Genomic DNA, 18528 nt, shown 5'->3' with positions numbered 1-18528 from the left:
GAGGGTGAAAAGTGAAAGTTCGGGAAAACGTCATTTCAGACCGGGGTTGTGGGGTTCTGGTTGTTCTCCTCTTCCCCGCAATTTGAAGGCCCCATTCTTAGTGTACAGTATTGTCCCCTGATTCTGCATATAATCCTGCACCAAAAATTGTCCGAAATCAGTGTGCAGTATGCAGTTATGCAGTTGTAGCTGGGAATTAATTCAGCCAGCGAAATCCTATGCAGTAACTAGCGTATATGCAGTCCCTGGAGTATGCAGTTGCAGGGGACAATACTGTACTTAGTAAGGTACCTCAAGCTCCAACGGCAGGGATGTATTATCGCTCCCTTATCACCCAGGCTACAGGACCCACGCTGCTACATAGGTAACCTCAAGGTACCTATCGTCCAGGCAGGCATTCCTAGCACCAAGTTTACGTAAAGCGTCACCACCGGTTAGGTAGTGACAACAATCATCACTGGAAAGAATATCGAGAGAGCATGGACACGCAGTGAACAATGGTTCATCGCATCAGAATATATGGAAGCAACCCGTCCTCGTCATCTGGATCTTATAAGCTTCATACCTAGAGGTAGTTAAACGTTTCGCGCAAGCCAGCTTCACGTCTTATTGACATCGACCCACCCGAAACGGACGGATCCTCTGCTCCACCTGCGCGGGAGAAACCCATCATTCCACTTGGCGGACCGCCACCCCACAAACAACAACCACCACCTTGATGGCATAGACTCATCATAAAACACAACACAACATACCGACGACCAAACATCACTTTTATACACACATCGGGAAGAAAGTTTACGCCAGCAGACGCAATGAACCAACAGATACCTCTCAACTACGAGGCCTCGGCCGGCAACACCCACATGCGCATCACCAGCGAGCTCCCGCCCGAAGTCGTCCAATGTCTCGAGAACGCGCGCTTCCTCCACCTAGCCACTTGCGTCGACAACATGCCTCACGTCTCGCTCATGAACTACACCTACCTCCCCTCTTCGCCCTATTCCGACTCCCCCATCATTGTCATGACCACCAACCCCGCCAGCAAGAAAATGAACAACCTGGTCGCGAACCCGAACGTTTCCTTGCTAGTTCACGACTGTAAGCCCCGCAACCCAGAAGCCCTCCAACCATCCATCCCCTCTTCCCGTTTCCTTTCCGTCTCCCCTCCATCCAAGCAAAAGCCATAACTAACACTTTTTGATAAGGGGTCTCCCACCGCCCCTCCACCTCCCACCAGCGTCGTCCCTCCAGCGGTTCTCCCGGTCCCTCGGAACACCGCTCCTCTTCTCTCGCGGCCCTTCTCTTCAACCTCAACACCAGCGCCGTCTCCTCCATCAGCGCGACCATCAACGGATCCGCCCGGCTCGTCGACCGCGGCTCCGAGGAGGAGCGCTTCTATCGGGAGAAGCATCTGGAGAACAACACGTTTGACAGCGACCCGCAGCCGTCGTCGATTTTGAGCAGCATTCGAAGGGGCAGCACCGCGGGCCAGCCGACATCGATGTCGCAAGGTGGGCAAGGTGCGGGGGAAGAGGGAGATTATGGTAGGGAGAGATACGTGGCAGATGAGGAAGTGAGAGTGGTGGTGGTGGGGATCCGGGATGTCCGGATTGCGGATTGGAAGGGGACGGTGCAGGATTGGGTTATTGCGCCGCCGGAGGGAAGGAGTGAGGGGACGAATGAGACTTTGGTGAATGGTATCCGGTAGATTGAAGTGGTTTGATATGGGGACGGACCGGAAGGAACAGGGATCATTTAGTCTTGAAGTTAGGAAAGTATTGTGGTATGGTGCAACACTTGGACCTTTTAACCCATTGCTTCGAAAACTCTATTTCGAGACTCAAATATTAGAACGTATGGCTGAGAATATACATCTAGCCAGGACTTTTAGACACTGAAACAATGAAAAGCTCTCATTCTCAGGAGTCATGAGTTGTACATCCTAGCACCCGTTGTCCACTTCGTTAATCATACATCCTGATCCATTCTTCCATATCTGTCTAACGGCCAATAAACCTCTTTTCGGCTTTCCCCATCGACACTTGGAGTACCGTCTTCATATTATTCCTTTGCTGCCCATTTTCATACGAGCATAGGTCCTTCTCTTGGCTGGCCAAAAAAGCCAGGGAAGAGGCCCATCTCATATTCTCAACCGAAAACCATTACTTAATCCGAACGCCGACTGGTGCAGAGAATAAAACAATGTTACAATTTGCGCGAGATATCACACCAGGCAACGCGTCAACCCTAAAATGCGTTCCTCAAGAAAGACTTATGATGACGTGACGACGTAAATGCTCATGTGGAGTGGCGCTCATTTAAGCCGCCCACTCGACAACCTCAAGGGCGCACATGACCAACATGAGGGTGGAAGGAAGGATCCTAGTATTAAAATGTCAGTGACGGAACGTTTTTGCGGCATCACCAACGGGAGTTCCATGAAAACCTACCAGATGACGTAGCTTTGGAACAAGATCTTGCCCATGACTACCTCGTACACGTTGTTGATCTGGCAAATCTGAGCCAACTGAAGCGCGCTAGGCGCACCGGTAAGGAGGAAGCAGACGATGACAAAGATCGGGTCGTCCAGAATGCTGACAGGCACATACTTGGCGAAGAGCGCAAGAATGGGCGCCATGATTAGAGTTGGAAGGAGCATACGGCTAATCAGGGAAGCAACCAGCAGCTTGGTGCCAATCTCCTTCTCCTCGGCATCCACCTCATCACGCTTCTGCGTATTGCGAGCCAAGTTAGCTCCCAATACAACCAAGATCAAGGGGACAGCAACACCAGCGGAGGAGTTGATGGCGCTGGTGATACTAGTCTTGACGAATGTGTCGTCCTTGAAGAAGAGTTCCTGGAGATCGGGGATCGAGGCCACAATGACGGCAAAGAGCATAGCCCAGAGAGGTGGGTTCATGAACTCCCAGAGACCGGCACCGAAGCGGCCCATGCCGCGGTAGATCTTGATAAGCACAGTCTGCAGGGGAGCCGGAAGAGCAGAGAATACAGCATGAGCGACACCAGTGACGGAAGCCCACACTGATACAGCAGCCTTCCTGGCCAATGCCTTGACGCGCGCCGGGAAGCCTTTGGGAACCTCACGTTCATTCGCGTGACTGATGCGTGGAAATGACATTATTCCGTTGGGCCTCTCATTGCGGTCGGATACAGCGCTGTTGTCGTTGTTGACCTTCCGAATAGTATCCGAATCGTCATCGCCAGAATCACTAGGAGAGGTCCTTGACGACCCAATAACAGGAGTTCGACCTGCAGGCTCGTAGACTTCGGAGTTGTCGGACTGCGTTGTTGGGCTCCTATAACCGTGCGCGTAGCTTTCTTCGCCAATCTCGTGGGTGCTATCCAGCCCTTGAATAAGCTGCGCCGCTTCTTCGTCCTCATCCGGTTCGTCGCGGTACCGACCCTCCTCGATCGTTTCATTGTTGTATTCATCGTACTTGGACTTGGGCGCAAGGAGAACGTGAAACCCCCAGCTCCAGCGGACAAGCTGGCCAAGTTGCTGGAAGACCATCAGATACAGAATACCGCGTGCGGCAACCTCATCATCGTTATCACCCGGGATCCGGTCCCAATGCAATCCCTTCAAGGTTTGCGACAGCGAGATAACCAGGGAGATGGGCAACGAGTTGGAGTTGCCAAATACGCCCATGGCGGTGACGAAGTTAGAAGCGCGCTTGTTGAATCCGAAGCATTTTGCGACTCCCACCGAGACCATGTACGAGACGAACGTCTGGATCACGAATATGATGGGAATGACGCCCAGTTCAATCAGCTTATCGGCGTTAAGTTGAGATGCAAGCTTGGTGAAGACTGTGCCACCAACGTTAGCCAATGGCCCCCAAGATACTGTTTGGCGGGCGAAGAAACTACTACGTTGTATTGCGTGTGAACTCACTAAGACATGGCGTAAACAGCATTACGTTAAGGTTTGCCAAGAACTTTTGCTTCTCAGCGTCGAAGTGGCCAAGCCTGGCAATAATGTATCCCGGCAAACTGACGCATACTACCTCGAGGACGGCCCCGAAGACGAGGAGCACGATATGGGGAAGGGACGGATGAGAGTCATGTTCGCCGGGCGCGAAGACGGTAAAGGGTGCGGTAGTTGATATCGAAAAGTCGTTGAGCGAATCGCCAGCGGTGGTTACGGCCGTCCGCAATGACGTCGGCGATCGGATGTTGAGGAGACCCATCAAGTGTCACAAAATCGGCGAAGTCGATTCAAGCAACGGGTTGAGTAATGCCAACTGGAAGCGGACAAGAGCTTAGCTCTGTGTGGTTCGAATATGATAATTTGCGGTCTGGGAGAATGGATCGGAAGAGACCGCGGAGAGGTGGGGGTCGGGTGCTTTTGGTTTTTTTTTTTTTTTGGTTTCCAGCTCTGGGCTGAGGCAGGCAGGGTTACGTGGGTACCTCTAGTGTAAATCCTCGTAGTTTTGGCGCAGGCTTGCAAGGCTTTGATACAGTGACAGGTTGTAAGCGCTGGAGTCCGTGGTTTGCAGGGGCCGAAAATGCTTCCCTTGTTACCTACCTAGGTAAATGCAAAGATGATGTGATTAGTATGGACAGGAAGGCGTTTCCCAATGGCTTGACCAATTCTTTTGAAAGAAACTCTACGAAGGACGATGGGCTCCAACAACCGATGATGAGTCCTCGGACGCTCTTTGAGGCAGACGGGTTGAAAGATAAGAACAAGCTGGGGGGTCCGTGTTAGGTATGAGTGGCGGCTGGACCGCTGGAGGCTTTGAGATCTTGGAAGTCTTGGACTGCGTAGCTATCCCTCCGTGTGGCACACAGGCGACATCAGCCTAGCCCTTGGCTTCCGGTAGTGCCGCGGTGACTGTCAGGTGGAAAGTGCCGGACCGCCTCACGATGTGGGATGATTGGATCAGGATTGCATTCTGGCAATAGAAGAGGGAGGCAGCCACTGGATGCGGAACAAAGCGCAAGACGACGGATGGCAAGCGATAGAAGGGTACGTCAGCCGATTCAGACTCTGCCCCTATTTCCTCACGCGCTGGCATCTATCGCCAGGTTGTGGCCTAACAAGCCTCACAGACCTTCGGAAGTGTCGCCGAGACTCCGCTGAATTCAGTTGCGTGTCGAAATGCTGCTCTCCAACTCGTTGTCTGCGCTTTGGTCGGGTGCCAAGGAAATGCCAAGCCCTATGATATGTATTTGAACCTTTGCGGTCGGTTCCTGTGGCCCCTCGGGCTGTTGGCCCTTGTCACATACCGGAAAACATCAAACGCAAAGAGCCGGAAGAATGACGATACATGCCAGAAAGAGTGCAACATGAAACGAGCAGTGTTCCTACCCTCGCACGCCCTGCTACGTTATAACGGCCGGCCTATTTGCACTCAAACCCTTGTCTGCCAGGAACAAGCTGCTTACATTTCAAGTCTATGCAGCATCTAGACCGTTGGGACTCGAAAGGTCATCTCGTCGCCCTAGTACTACATACGCTATACATATCACGCTAGCAGGCATGCTGTTTTCAGATGTTCCTCTGGATTTCGATTTTGGAACAGGTGTTTAACGACTCCAGTTTTTACTCGTTTCGGATTCCACAAATGACGCGGTGTTAAAGACTTACAATAGATAGGAAATCGGATTTCCTGTTGGGTATTTCGCCGCACATGCGGCCCTTCGGACTGGTTGAGGGGCTGCACCTGTCACATGAATCATCGATTCTTTGATGGACGGGGAACTCGGTATCTCATGGACGATAACGTCGATTGGCAATCCATCCAATATGATGTGGATGCCCCAGGCTCGACTGTCAGCATTTCCGTCACCGAGAGCAGCATACCGTGTTGACATCGGCGCGAAGAGACCGACCGACGGTTATTCTACATGGAATATAAGATCCGTTTATGGATATGTACTCCAAACGGTGATGCTCTGTATGCTACGATTAGCGTGTTGTTGGACGTGTGATCGTAGTGTACACTACAGAGATGGAAGTTAACATGCGCTTCGCTTCTACCTCGGACACGGGATCGTCGGTGCAAGAGAGCTGGTGTTTGCAGATCGCACAGCGTGTTTCGTGTAAATCTGGCAGTGTAGGGTAGAATCCGCGAAACACCTTGAGACTTTGAAGTGCACCCTCGTCAAGACAAGCATGACAAGCAAGATCTACTTACTGACAAAGCAGGCAATCCATGTGCAAGTACATGGATGCGCTATGTGATCTGGCCATACAAATCTATCTCGAGGTCGAATATCTATCTCTACCTGTCCTTTTTGCCATTTGCCATGCACTACTATGTAGATTGCGCCCAATCGCCTGCCGGACTATAGTGTGCTTCCTCAACCACAGCATAGCGTTGGGCAGACTGTCCTTCACTTGATCCTGATTTTTGCCAGGCCGCTCTCTGCCATGACGCAAATGCCAGCCATGGGCGTCGGTCATTGCCATCACAGCCCAAATCATCGCGAGCCCTATACACGTGTTCCACATCTGACAGTACCCTAGCGGCAAAGACTACAAGCTGCGCTTGGATATGCCACAGTCGCCGGGGTAGTACACAGCAGTCACAGTCACCACCAGCACGAGAGTATGTACGCGATACCTTGCACTTTGACAAAACCCGGGCAGTGGTCTTGTTCCTGGCTGACTGGCTGCTGTCTGGTGCCAATAGCTCCCGCCGTAACATGCAAGTGCGCGCGAACCACGGCTCTTGTTCACTCTCAATCATCCCGATGCAGATGGGTGTACACCATAGCCCGTCAATGGTCCCTTCCCCCGCCTCCCCCACCCCCGGCCTGGGAGGTGACTTGATTGTTTGGCTGGCTCTCGCTGGCTCTCTCGCTGGCTTCCCGCGGCGCAGGCAGGATGATCCAGGAGACAACGTCATAGCAAGATTTCTCAAGATCCCTAGCTCCAATTGCCCCACTTTCCTTTCTGAAGCATGGAAGTTGCTAAACACCAGCAGGACCAAGAAATGCGGTATCTCCAAGTACCACGCCGACATCTGGCGTCAATTGGTGTACCTTCCCTTTCCCCGCCCGCTATACGCCGCGGAGTGTACGGCATCTGAGTGGGTTTGGGCGTTGAACTTGACATTCTTAGGTCCGCGAGCCGCTCGGACGGCTGTGTGGAGTTGAGGTGTACAACACACACAAAAACCTCAAGGCTAGTAGTATAAGGGTTAGGTGCTGGTGTTGACTATGGTTAGCTCCGAGGGTGTAGGGACCGATGAGAAACCCTCGCGCATGAATGTGAAATCAGCGCGTCGAAAAAAATTGTTTCGAGCTTTCGTTGTCCATGATCACAATCGTGCCTCTTTGGTGATGGTTGTCGTGACTGGCTGCGCAGAGTTGATGCCAAGCTTTGGAATTTTGCTGAGTGCGGTCTTCACATTTGTAGCAGGCTTGCTCGGATTCTTCCGAGTGCCGAATATCGTACCTGACTCGACGACATGACATAGAACTCGTCTTCCATGTCCACTGGGAGCTAAAGCGGCACTCTGTGATATTGCTGCTGTTGCTTCGTCCTTCCTGTGGCCCTAATCTTTCCTTTTTATATGCCGAAAAGGAAATTATTCACCCAAGGAGTACCGTGACCTGCGATACACTGTGCAGCGAGTCGTAAAACCTTGGCAAATCCCCTGCAGCACATGGTGTGCCCAGTCTTTCGTTCTTTTTTTTTTTTTTATCCTGTCGACCGACCTCGGTGTCGACTGTCTGTGTCCGGCTTGAGCTAGCAATGGAATAGGATGATATCTGTCGTGGCTAACTGCGCAGTATAGTGAAGACCTGGTCAGGTGCCCGCAACTCCGCGGACCAGCTGGAGCAAGCTCCGTACATTGGCGGACCAATACAAGCCTCCTCATGAGTTCAATGGTTGGCAGAAAAAGACGGACAGACGACGCATGCTTGGTGGGCGAAGCGAATTCTGGGATGTTTTCCTTGGAGGAGCGTTAGCTCAGACGATTGGGGCACTATTCTCGGCATATTGCATTCCCTCTTCCTCCCCTGCGAGCTTGGGACGGGAGACCGGGAATGGAAATGGGGAATATTTGATGGGAAGTGGAAGGCATGGACCACCTAGAGGGGCGTTTTTTTGCGAAATGCGGAGCAAAAGCCCCTGCTCCGTGCTGCTCGGCGTTTGCCCAGGCAGTGCTTTGGAGGTGCCCACTGCCCGCCCGCTGAAGTGATGAGATGCCCGCCGGCAGCAGTACCTGACATTCCAGCCTAGGAACCTCGAGTGACCTCAACCAAGAAGTTGGTGAAGTCCTACATCCAAAACCCGCCCGCCAGCCAACGTCGATACCACCTCACCTCCATAATTTGGTGTCCCTTACTGAGGTACCTCCCTACTTTAGTTGGACTGGATCTTGGACCTGGTCCATAGTCGATATCGACCTCTCACTCCGCCGGGCACTACCTACGTCGACTAGTACGTTATCTTTCTTTTCTTCCTCTTCCTCCTCTTCCTCCTCTTCCATATTCCTACCTCTCTCTATTCACAAAGAGAGAGAGAGAGCGCGCGCGCGAGAGAGCCACGGCTTGCTTCCACCATCACACCCCATGTTCACGAACCTGCGAGTCTCAGCCGCTGTCCCTCTTAGCCGTGTTCAGAGCTCTCTATCTACCAACTACCCTAGCTTGCACCCCCATTACTAGCTCACTTTCTGTTGGGCCTGCCCGCTCACCCGTCAATCCATAGCAGGCCAGCCATCGTAGCGTGGTGCTTGTCATCGGTTGCGAACATCGTCACCTTGCAGCTCTTTGGGAGACCAGAGCCAAATCTTTGGATGTTGCGCTTTCGATTATCTCTTCTCTGACGCCCTCTCCCCCCTCCTACATTACCTCTACGGAAACTCCTCCCCTTCGACGACGACGACTATACCGACCCAACCTCGAGTTCGAGTAGCCTCTCGACCAACAAATCTCTCCTCCCACGCTGCCTCGATATACCCCATACCTTTGCCGCCCCTCTTTTCAGAGCCGCTTCAACATCAATAGCAGCTTGCGCCGCATATTGCTAAAGACCTTCCATCGACCAACACTTTGGCACTTGCCAACAGCAAAAAAGAAAAGAAACTAGTATCGCACAGCGCTCAAGATAAACTACTTGCCAGCATCATGTCGGACCACGACCCCGATCACGGCCCAGCTAGCCCAAACGACTATGACGATGAGAGCAACCCGGCTTCTCCGGGCTCAATCGACGAGTCGTCCGAGGCAAGCACGCCCATGGACCCGCCAAGCTCAGGTTCAGATGCGATGCCTGGTTTCACACCAGAAGGCGATCTGCCTCGCAGAGTGCCATCATTACGGACCATCTCCGACCCGCAACACACGAATTCAATGAGCCCTAGTTCGAGTGTTCCTGGGACATTGAATGCCGCACGAAGACCTGCGGCATCCGCAGCAAATCTTCCAACGGACCTCATGGCAAAGGCACGAGCTCTACATCAACAGCGGATGGGCATGGCTCCCCGACCCAGCATGTCGCCGCAGAATAGTGGACTGGGTATGGGGCCTATGGGATCAGGCATGGGCGGGATGGGAAGTATGGGGGGCATGGGACACAGCATGAACTTGAACATGAATCACGGTGGTCCGGCACCCGGCGGCCTGCCCGGTGGCCTTCGGTTACCTCCAGGTATAGCACGACCACCGCCCCAAGGCTTCCCCAAATCCGCACCTGCCATAGCCGGTTTGGGAGCTAAAAAGGCCCCCAGTCTGAGCGAACGACGAGCGATGAAGCTCGGAGGGCTACCAGGAGGGCCTGGGTCGCCGGTGACTGCCACGCCGAAACTATCAGACATGGGCGCCGAAGACGCCAAAGCGCCAGCCATTAATGGAGAAGGGCGCGGATCAAAGCTGAGCGATTTCAAGAACTACATTGACGCAGAAAAGGGGTGGATTACTTTTGCAGACGCAGCAACCATCACACGGACAGGCGTCAACTTCGCCAACGGACAGACCTTCAGAATCTCGCTAGACGAGGTCGAAGTGATGGATGAGCTAGGCAAGGGCAACTATGGTACCGTCTACAAAGTACGACATAGTAAGCCCAAGCTTCCACGTTTTGGGCAAGGCTTGAACACCAAGCAGTCTTTATCTCGACAAGCGTCGGCATCAGATGCTGACGTATCCGATATCTCGCCACTAAGTCCTGTCACTGCCGCTGCGCGTGGCATTTCAGGCAAGGTCATGGCGATGAAAGAGATCAGACTCGAACTGGATGAATCCAAGTTTTCCACTATTCTCAAGGAACTCGTAATTCTCCACGAGTGCGCTTCGCCCTACATCATTGATTTCTACGGCGCCTTTTACCAAGAAGGCGCGGTATATATGTGCATCGAGTACATGGATGGCGGCAGTATAGACAAGCTATATGCCGGAGGTATCCCTGAAAATGTCTTGCGCAAGATTACATATGCAACGATCATGGGCCTCAAGTGCCTAAAAGAAGATCACAATATCATCCATCGCGATGTCAAGCCCACCAATATCCTGGTCAACACGAATGGACAAGTCAAGATCTGCGATTTTGGCGTTTCGGGAAATCTCGTTGCCAGCATAGCAAAGACCAACATTGGCTGCCAGAGTTACATGGCACCAGAACGCATCAGCGGTGGTGGCATGTCAGCTGCGGGCGGCGCGGCTGCCGGGACTTATAGCGTACAAAGCGATATTTGGAGTTTGGGTCTCACCATTATCGAGTGTGCCATGGGTCGATACCCATACCCGCCTGAGGTTTCTAGCACAATCTTCAGTCAACTCAGTGTAAGTTTTCTTTCTGCTTCCCTATCCACATCCCTGAAGCGTACGCATAAGCTAACAGAATGACCAATCCAGGCCATCGTTGAGGGCGACCCTCCCGGCCTTCCAAGTGAGGGCTACTCCGGCACAGCACAGGACTTTGTCAAATCCTGTCTCAACAAGATCCCTGCCAAGCGCCACACCTACCCGATGTTGCTGATGCACCCATGGATCAAGTCCCTCGGCAGGCCCGAGACCATCACGGAAGAAGTGGAAGCCGAGGAGGAGGCCGCGGACGACCAGCTCGCCGACGCCACCGGCTCGCTCGACATCAACAGTAACGGACCGATCAACGATCAGGGCGATCGTGAGGTTGCTGAGTGGGTCACCAACGTCCTGGACCGCAAGCTCAAGGGCTTGCTCAGTGATAAGGCCGAGAAGCCCGCTCTGCACGCTGCACCGCTGGATCAAGTGAGCCCGGGCATTACCGCTTAGATGAGTTGTGATCTATCTATTTGACTGTTTGTCTCTCTCGTAGGCTAGTTGAATGCGCTCATCTTGTCGTGTTCTTTTTCTGCTATCCACCTGTTCATTTATAGCGTGTGTACAATCATACAAGTACAAATACAGGGGAAGGAAAGAAGGAAGGGCGGGTAGCATGAGCATTACTGGGATTCAAGTACACGGTAGAATCCGGAAATCTCCGTTGGGATTTTTTGTTGTTGTATCTATTTCTCTATATTTCAATTTTTATCCACCTTTGAAATGCTGAACCAGTGATATGAAGTGACGTTGAGTTAGGTGTCTGAACAGTAAACGGAGGCCTGGTCACTCGATCTGGGTATTGTTTCCTTTCTAAATCCAGACGAACAAGAGTTTCTTCTCTTCTCGTTTCCTATGGCAAGCGGTCCGCTCTTTCCAGGTTCTGCCAATATATCACATTGTGCGTAGAGGTAATATTATGATCATGAATCGGGCGTTCCGATACTTTGTCAGGGCTCGAAGCGCCTTTGACGCCATTCCGTGGTTATTTGGTCATGTAAACATGTTCTTATGGGTACATTGATCTTCACAAGTCATCCAAATACCGGTTTATTCAGCCACCATAACTCCATTTTCATTCACACAGCACGCATGATCGGTCAACGCAATCATAAGGTGATGTATCAATTAATTAAAGGTTGCATAGGACATTGAACGCCAAAAGGTAAGAATGAAAACAAAGAGACTATTAAGGACCGCCAATCAAGAAAAAGGCTCGCGCCTTTACAAGATGTATCTCAAGTCTCTTTCTCTTTCTTCCTTCGTCAAACTTTCCTTTAGAAAAAGAACCAAACTAATCCAAGCAAAAACAAACGTTCCGCCCCCTCCCAAAAGGTATCATCTCTCATTTTCATTTCATCATCACAAGACTCGTCAGGTTTGTCTCGCGTTAAAGCTGCAACCAACCATCTTGCCATCATATATCACACGTCCAAATGTCCGTCCGACCAACAGGCATCTCCTCTTTATTTGTTCCTTTCTCGTCCCTTTTTTTTTTTTTTTTCTTCTTGTTTGTTTAACTCATAGGTTTGAAGTCGCCAGGCCTGATCTCGCAAGACGGGGCGGTCGGTAAGGCGCATACGGATCCGCATAAGAATGATCCAGAATCGCCATTCCCAACGCCGGTGCCGGCGCCGGACCACCGCTCATCACCGGCGGCGCCGGCGATGGCGTTATGACCGGCGGTTTGCTCGCTGTGTAGTTGCGCATTGCATTTAGTAGTCATCCTTAACCCTCCGTCCATCGAAGGACTTGCCACTGTTGCTACGGCGGCCCCAGTTGAAAACGCCACGTTTTCTTCCTCCGCTAGGGCCCGTCACGGGGCCGTCGGCGACAACGTGATCGTGACCTTCGGTAGCATAAGTGGCGCGGCGGTTGACGTAGTGGTTCTTGTCGCGTTTGAGCATGGCCAAAAGGAACAAGACGGTGCTGATGGCTAAAGCGGCCCAGGCGCCCCAGGCGAAGCCGAAGGCGTACCGGCCGAGGTGGGCCTCGCGGCCGTCACGGTGGAAATGGTTGCGCATTTTAACGAAGGTGGCGCTGTGAGGGGGGTTAGTTAGTTACATGATGACTTCCATGTATCTCTGTTGCCGACGATTTGTTGGGGTCTAGTGTAGGGGTGCGGGGAAGAAGGATTGGGGTGGGGAGGAGAGGGGGAACAGGTGGGAAAGGGTAGTTGGGGAGCAAACACATACGTCATCAAAGCAACAGCGATACTGAACATAACCAGCGCCAAAGAAGCAATCATTCCCGACACCGCAGCGCCCACGCGTCCCAAACAAGCCAAGAAGCCCGAGAAGAAAGCCAAAGTCTCAAAGAAGAGCGCAAGCAGGAAGAAGACCCAGCCGAAACGCCACATGTACCAGAAGTAATGGCTGGTCGTGTGTCCGCCATATTTGCCCGTAAGACCAGCGGGCGCACCAGAATGGTTGCTATCCCAGGCATCACCGAGGGGCAGCGCAGGACGGGCGGGGCCGCAGTCCAGGTTGTTGAGGCCGCACACCTTGAAGTAGGTCCATTGGGAGACGTCGCGGGCGCCGCTGATGCCGCTGGTGTCGGCGCGGAGGAAGTAGGTCTGTCGAAGGGGCGAGGTCCGCGTGATGCCGGAGAGGATGACAAACCATAGGAGGATGAGGGAGATGGCGATGAAGAAGAGGGAGAGTAGGGCGAGAAGGGGGCCTGTGTTTTGGTGGGGGCACAACTGTTAGTTACCTGTTGTGGAGGGGATCATGTGGTTGAAGATGGTAAGCGGGACGGCGAGTAGTATCAACTTACGAGATTTGTTCATCTTGATGAACTGTTTGTAAAGACTTCTAGGTTGATAATAATGGTTGTAACAGGAAGAGTAGGGTGTTATTAGGTTTAAAGGTTAGGAATGCTGTTATAATCACGGTGTACCGTAAGTGTCAGTCAAGATATCGGTGAGAGGGACGGCAGGATCAAAGAAACGTGGAAGAGGGGCCCGGATCGGATTGACTTACGTCGTCGATGCAGTGCACCTACTTGTACCACCTTATGTACTGACCCAAGACAAGTGATGAAAGCAACCGCGGTTTAGATAGGTTTGTGGCTGAAAGAAATGCGTTGGATAGGTATGTTTGCTGGGTATCCGAGGGGACGAGAGTATAAGTGGGAAAATGATAACAGATCAAGGTGGTTCTACCACCCAACGACTTTATCACGATACTGAGAACGGCTCTGGGGTATCACAGGGTATTACTTCTGGATCGAATAAGGGTCAAGTTCAAAGACATCAAAATATAGAGCTGGAAAACAGTGCGGCTGGAGGGTTTTATGTGGGAATGTTGAAGGGATGGATGGGACTGTGGCAGATCAGGAAAGGGTTTTCCAACCTCAGATCAAGACATTTGGGGTAGCACCCGAACCGACGTACGTACAGAATCCAGTCCCTTGGTCTCATTGACTTCCCATCAAGCTGAGCTTACCTCTACCCTACTTACCCACTGATCATCATATGAACGGGTCAGAATGAAGGCTTTGTGGTTGTCGAACTTTTGAGAAGTGACAATCATCACGTCTGCTTGGTGGGGACAACGGACGATGCATGACGCAGCGCCCAGAAAAGGCCCAGAGCTCATGGCAGATGCCGACCATCAAATGCTGTTTGCGGGAACCCGCTCCTGCAGTGCAGTCCCGCAGTGCACACCAGGGCAGTGCAGGCCTTCAAGCACCCCCTGCGGCAGCGACCTGGGTCGCCTGGACGTCACTGCGACCCTTCTTCCTAAAAGAGAAAGTAAAATGCCCCACTTATCCATTATGCTCTGCTGCTTTGTACCAATCATGAAGCATTAAACCCGACCCTATGAACAACCTAGAATAATGCCCATTGCTCCACATAGCGCGTACACAGAGAGCATTGACCACCTCATCTTTCCGTCATGGACTGGACCTTTTCTCTCCTGCGCCGCCGACGTCATCCTCTCTTCCTCCCTCCATCTTTCCATTAAGTCATCCCTCGCATCGAAATCGGCGACAGCGTCCGGAATTGGGGAACCACGCCAAGTAGTAATGTTGGACAATACTATCAAACTCCGAATAAACTTGATATGATCTTCATCGGTCTACACCATTCCACTGAACCTTTCTTATCTTTGTTTCTGTTTTTTATTTTATTTTTTTTTCTTCGCCCAGAAGCTAGGCAGGTGGGTTTGATGAACGGTTACACTTGCCGAAGCCGACGACAAGCTATCTGCCAAGGAAAAAGAAGGAACTATACGAGACATCCAAGAGATTAAGTGGTGATGCCGTACACTTGCGGAACAGAACTCGTGACAGTTTCTGGAGTGTCCAGAAGCGTTTTGAATACAGTGTTGGCAGCCTTGTGGGTCAACAAGTTTTCGGTCGTCGAACGAGATGCAAGTGATGTAAGTCAAACTGACACAGATCGCTGCCCTCGTGGTCAGCTTTGGTGAATATTGTGGAACACGGTAAAAGTCGTGATTGTGCAACATGTGTTAGGAGATCCGTCTTGAGAAGTTTGTTTAAACTCGTTTCAAAGTCATATTGTGTTTTCAGCCTTGCACTAACGTAACTAACCACGGACATCACTGTTCATAGTGTACAAGTTTGGGCTTCCCTGAAAGTTATCCTATTGAAAATTCATCTTAGAAGACAGGTATTACAGATAGGAAGCTTCAGACACGTAGATAAATAGATTGTCAAGTTAGGTACTTACCTGTAAGTAGTGAATTTCAAGTAAGAACATGCCTCTATCCATTAGGCAGCATACCCGAATAAATACACATGCAATTTGGAAGCACATCTGGCCACGCACGAGGGTGCAAATCGCACATACCTATGCAGCGCACCGCATTGCAAGTAATCAATTTGGTCCAATCGGATGTGCTCAATCTCGACCACATCCTGATATCGTCTCATCTTATCTGAACCACCTGGATCTCGACCCTCATTGTTCACTTACACCTGTTCCGGGATTCTAACATCTCATATAATCTCCCACGAGTCATCAACTTTTTGCTATACATAAAGAGGACGATATATACAGACAACAAAAGGAACTCTAAAGTCATCAAACCTTCTATGCCGGAACACACCACATCGAACTAGCCTAACACCACCAACCACCACCACCACCACCGTCTATTGCTCATACAGCGCCCTCAACAGCGTGCTCAACCTCTTTCGCTTCGGGACCGTAGCCCTCCCCTCCTTCCTCACAAACACCGTCCCCTCCTTCCTCTCCCTCAATACCCTTCCAATCGCCATGTAATTTTCAACGGCACCAATCATCGGGCCCCTTGCCTCGCTCGGTATCCGTTGCATCTCAGGCCTCGCCTCCCCGTACAGCTCAAACGCATTTTCCAAAAGCCGTCTTCTCATCCGCTCAATGACCTCGGGACCCTCGGGGTTCTCCAAGACCATCTTGTGCGTCAACCCTTCTGTCTTGAGCCAGGTGGTAGGCAAGTAAACGCGCCCGATACGTGCGTCGACGACGATGTCGCGAGCGATGTTGACGTACTGCAGCGCGATACCCATCCGGCACGCGGCGGTCTCGAGCTGGCGCTTCTGGTTGTCCGACATGTCTGGCAGGCAGTGGTAGATGATGAGGGCGATGCAGAGCTCGCCGACGGTGCCGGCAACATAGATAGCGTAGTTTTCAAGGTCCTTGTCGTCGGCGATGGGGTATTGAAGATCCGTAGAGTCGGAATTACCGTGGAAGGTGAATTGGGAGTCCATCTCAAAACCCTTGATGAGATCGTATAGAGGCTTGGGAGGAAGAATGTGAGTGGGCAGGAGGTGGAGGGCTTGGTAGGCACAGGGAGGGAACGCTGTCTTGATGTAGGCGTCGATTCGCTCCGCCTTTTTCTTGGGGTCCTCGGTGGCGTCCGAGTCCTTGTAGTGCAGATCAAGGAAGTGGTTCAGCTTCGCGGTCCAGGACAAGACCTCGCGGCGGGATTTGGCGTCGTCGACTAGGTCATCGGCCAGGCGACAGAAGGAGTACCTGAAATGGTTTGTTAATTCAAGTCCGGAACTTTGATTAGGCTGAATGGGTACTTACAGCAGGATCAGGTCAATGCGGAGTCGACCAGAAAAGAGCGAATTGGCCAGGTAAAAACTCCTGCTCTTCAGGCGCAGTCTCTCGACCGCTTCTCTCAGGCCCTCAATGCGCTCAAGATCGTACCTGGATGTGTTGATAAGACGGCTTTGAAGAAGCATATGAGGTGTCGGATACCGGTTGACCTTGGGGAACAGAGTTGGGAAAGCGTAAATGACGGCCAGATATTGATCGAACGCGGCCATACCGCCAACGATGAGCATGTTGGTCACCAGGAAGAACGTGGCTTCTTCAATGTCCAGCTTGCCAAACAGACAAAATCCAAGCTTCGTCCCCGATCCGATGGACCAAGTACCCCTGTGCAAGGCAAACTCGTCTACCGCCCAAAGATAGAAGGTGGGTAGGAACATTGGGACCACCGTCGCGTACCATGGTAGGCTGAGAATGAAGCGCCCAGCAAGGGTCCAGATAGCCAGTAAGAACGGACAAGCCCAAACAAGGATCAAGCCGAGATAGCTTGTTTCCTGATGAACCTGAGCGGCCTTCCATCCCCATACCGACAAGGCTACGAGGACTACCTGGCCGGTAACCTTGGCGACCCTCATCCATGCTGGCGGGTTTTGTTGATTGTTGAGGTGCAACGCGTGCAGCACCGGTTTGTTGAAGAGGATGTAAACGACCGCCGTGATGTAAGTCTGTATGACAAAGAAGAACAGCTCTTCAAAGGGGATTCCAAGTAAACGCGGCCCAACAATGGCTTCGGGTGGGTAAGACCATACTTTTTGCTCAATCAAGTATGCATCCCATGGCAGAGCGGCGGTAAAGGCGACGCAGACGAGGAAGCCTGTTTGAATGAGATGTATCCTGTTGAGAATAGGATAGGCGATAGCGGTGAGAAGTACCGCCACGGGTACCGTGAATTTTAAGTGACTATCATGTATCTCATCAGCAATGGTGTTTCCCAGGACTAAAGGGTGGTGGCTTTCAGATCTGGTACTCACACAAAAGCATAGTCGTACATCTTGGGCAGTCTCTATAGCTTGTTGGCGCTATTGTCATATAGAGCCGTAGACGCAGAAGCTTATCTTGTCATGAGAGATGAAGCAAGACCTGTGCACATGAGAAAGAAACCTATGGAGGTTGGTGCTGAGGCGTCGGTCTGGCTTTGTCCTGACTGTGAAAGGCCCGGATTGCTAAGAGAGGCAACCGACACGTCGAATGAGTCCAGAGCAGAGACTCTGATGGAAGAGGATCGGGAGAGAAAAAGGAAGAACTAGGCCACTTCAAATATATGCCAGGGACAATGGAATCGAGAAGAGCATCGAGTCGACGGAGACTTTGGAACGGCCACGTCGACCACGGCAGGTCCAGGATCCGAGACGTTGGAGCTCCCATGATGTTCGGATCCAGAGGCCGGGAGAAACATCGGAAGTGCGTCCGCTTGCCAAGCATTGGAATAAATGGGGAAGTTGGTAGGCTCGGGAGGGGAAGTACGCCAACGGGCCATCGCGGATAACCAAAAAAGAAAAGAAAAACGATAAGGTAGGCATTCTGATTGCTTCATGCCCGAGAGCCCAACTTAAGCGACGAGTCTGACTCTTTTGCTGGAAGAGTCCCATTCGGTTGTTGCGCTGCCTACACAGTACATCGCGTGCTAAGTAAACACTGCTCTCACTAAGCAAAGACGTGCACTTGTGATGTCATGT

The 18528-nt window shown here is 51.8% G+C and overlaps 6 protein-coding genes across 6 annotated transcripts; 3 read left to right on the top strand and 3 right to left on the bottom strand.

Annotated features, from left to right (window-relative positions):
* Window positions 1–495: 495 nt before the first annotated feature.
* Window positions 496–1927, top strand: NEUTE1DRAFT_74278 (uncharacterized protein; the record flags this gene model as incomplete). The annotated part of the gene is made up of 2 exons (XM_009858855.1): window positions 496–1101; window positions 1209–1927. 2 exons carry the CDS (start codon window positions 816–818, stop codon window positions 1709–1711), a joined length of 789 nt encoding a protein of 262 aa, XP_009857157.1.
* Window positions 1928–2172: 245 nt separating this feature from the next.
* Window positions 2173–4360, bottom strand: NEUTE1DRAFT_92977 (uncharacterized protein; the record flags this gene model as incomplete). Its single annotated transcript, XM_009858854.1, has 3 exons — window positions 2173–2385; window positions 2454–3834; window positions 3920–4360. 3 exons carry the CDS (start codon window positions 4212–4214, stop codon window positions 2322–2324), a joined length of 1740 nt encoding a protein of 579 aa, XP_009857156.1.
* A 4689-nt stretch (window positions 4361–9049) lies between these two features.
* NEUTE1DRAFT_92974 (uncharacterized protein) lies at window positions 9050–11512 on the top strand (the record flags this gene model as incomplete). Its single annotated transcript, XM_009858853.1, has 2 exons — window positions 9050–10767; window positions 10840–11512. 2 exons carry the CDS (start codon window positions 9115–9117, stop codon window positions 11236–11238), a joined length of 2052 nt encoding a protein of 683 aa, XP_009857155.1.
* A 988-nt stretch (window positions 11513–12500) lies between these two features.
* Window positions 12501–13830, bottom strand: NEUTE1DRAFT_92972 (uncharacterized protein; the record flags this gene model as incomplete). Its single annotated transcript, XM_009858852.1, has 4 exons — window positions 12501–12825; window positions 12981–13464; window positions 13561–13663; window positions 13767–13830. 3 exons carry the CDS (start codon window positions 13571–13573, stop codon window positions 12501–12503), a joined length of 822 nt encoding a protein of 273 aa, XP_009857154.1.
* A 2076-nt stretch (window positions 13831–15906) lies between these two features.
* NEUTE1DRAFT_53791 (geranylgeranyl-diphosphate geranylgeranyltransferase) lies at window positions 15907–17843 on the bottom strand (the record flags this gene model as incomplete). The annotated part of the gene is made up of 3 exons (XM_009858851.1): window positions 15907–16768; window positions 16826–17752; window positions 17824–17843. The coding sequence occupies 3 exons, from the start codon at window positions 17841–17843 to the stop codon at window positions 15907–15909; spliced, it is 1809 nt and encodes a 602-aa protein (XP_009857153.1).
* On the top strand, window positions 17843–18153 carry NEUTE1DRAFT_126839 (uncharacterized protein; the record flags this gene model as incomplete). The annotated part of the gene is made up of 1 exon (XM_009858850.1): window positions 17843–18153. One exon carries the CDS (start codon window positions 17914–17916, stop codon window positions 18097–18099), a length of 186 nt encoding a protein of 61 aa, XP_009857152.1.
* Window positions 18154–18528: the final 375 nt, after the last annotated feature.

Source organism: Neurospora tetrasperma (genome assembly GCF_000213175.1).
Source record: "Neurospora tetrasperma FGSC 2508 unplaced genomic scaffold NEUTE1scaffold_81, whole genome shotgun sequence".
NCBI classification, from domain to species: Eukaryota; Fungi; Ascomycota; class Sordariomycetes; order Sordariales; family Sordariaceae; genus Neurospora; species Neurospora tetrasperma.
The sequence above is the reverse complement of the archived record's forward strand: the minus strand, read 5'-3'. Positions and strand labels throughout refer to the sequence as shown.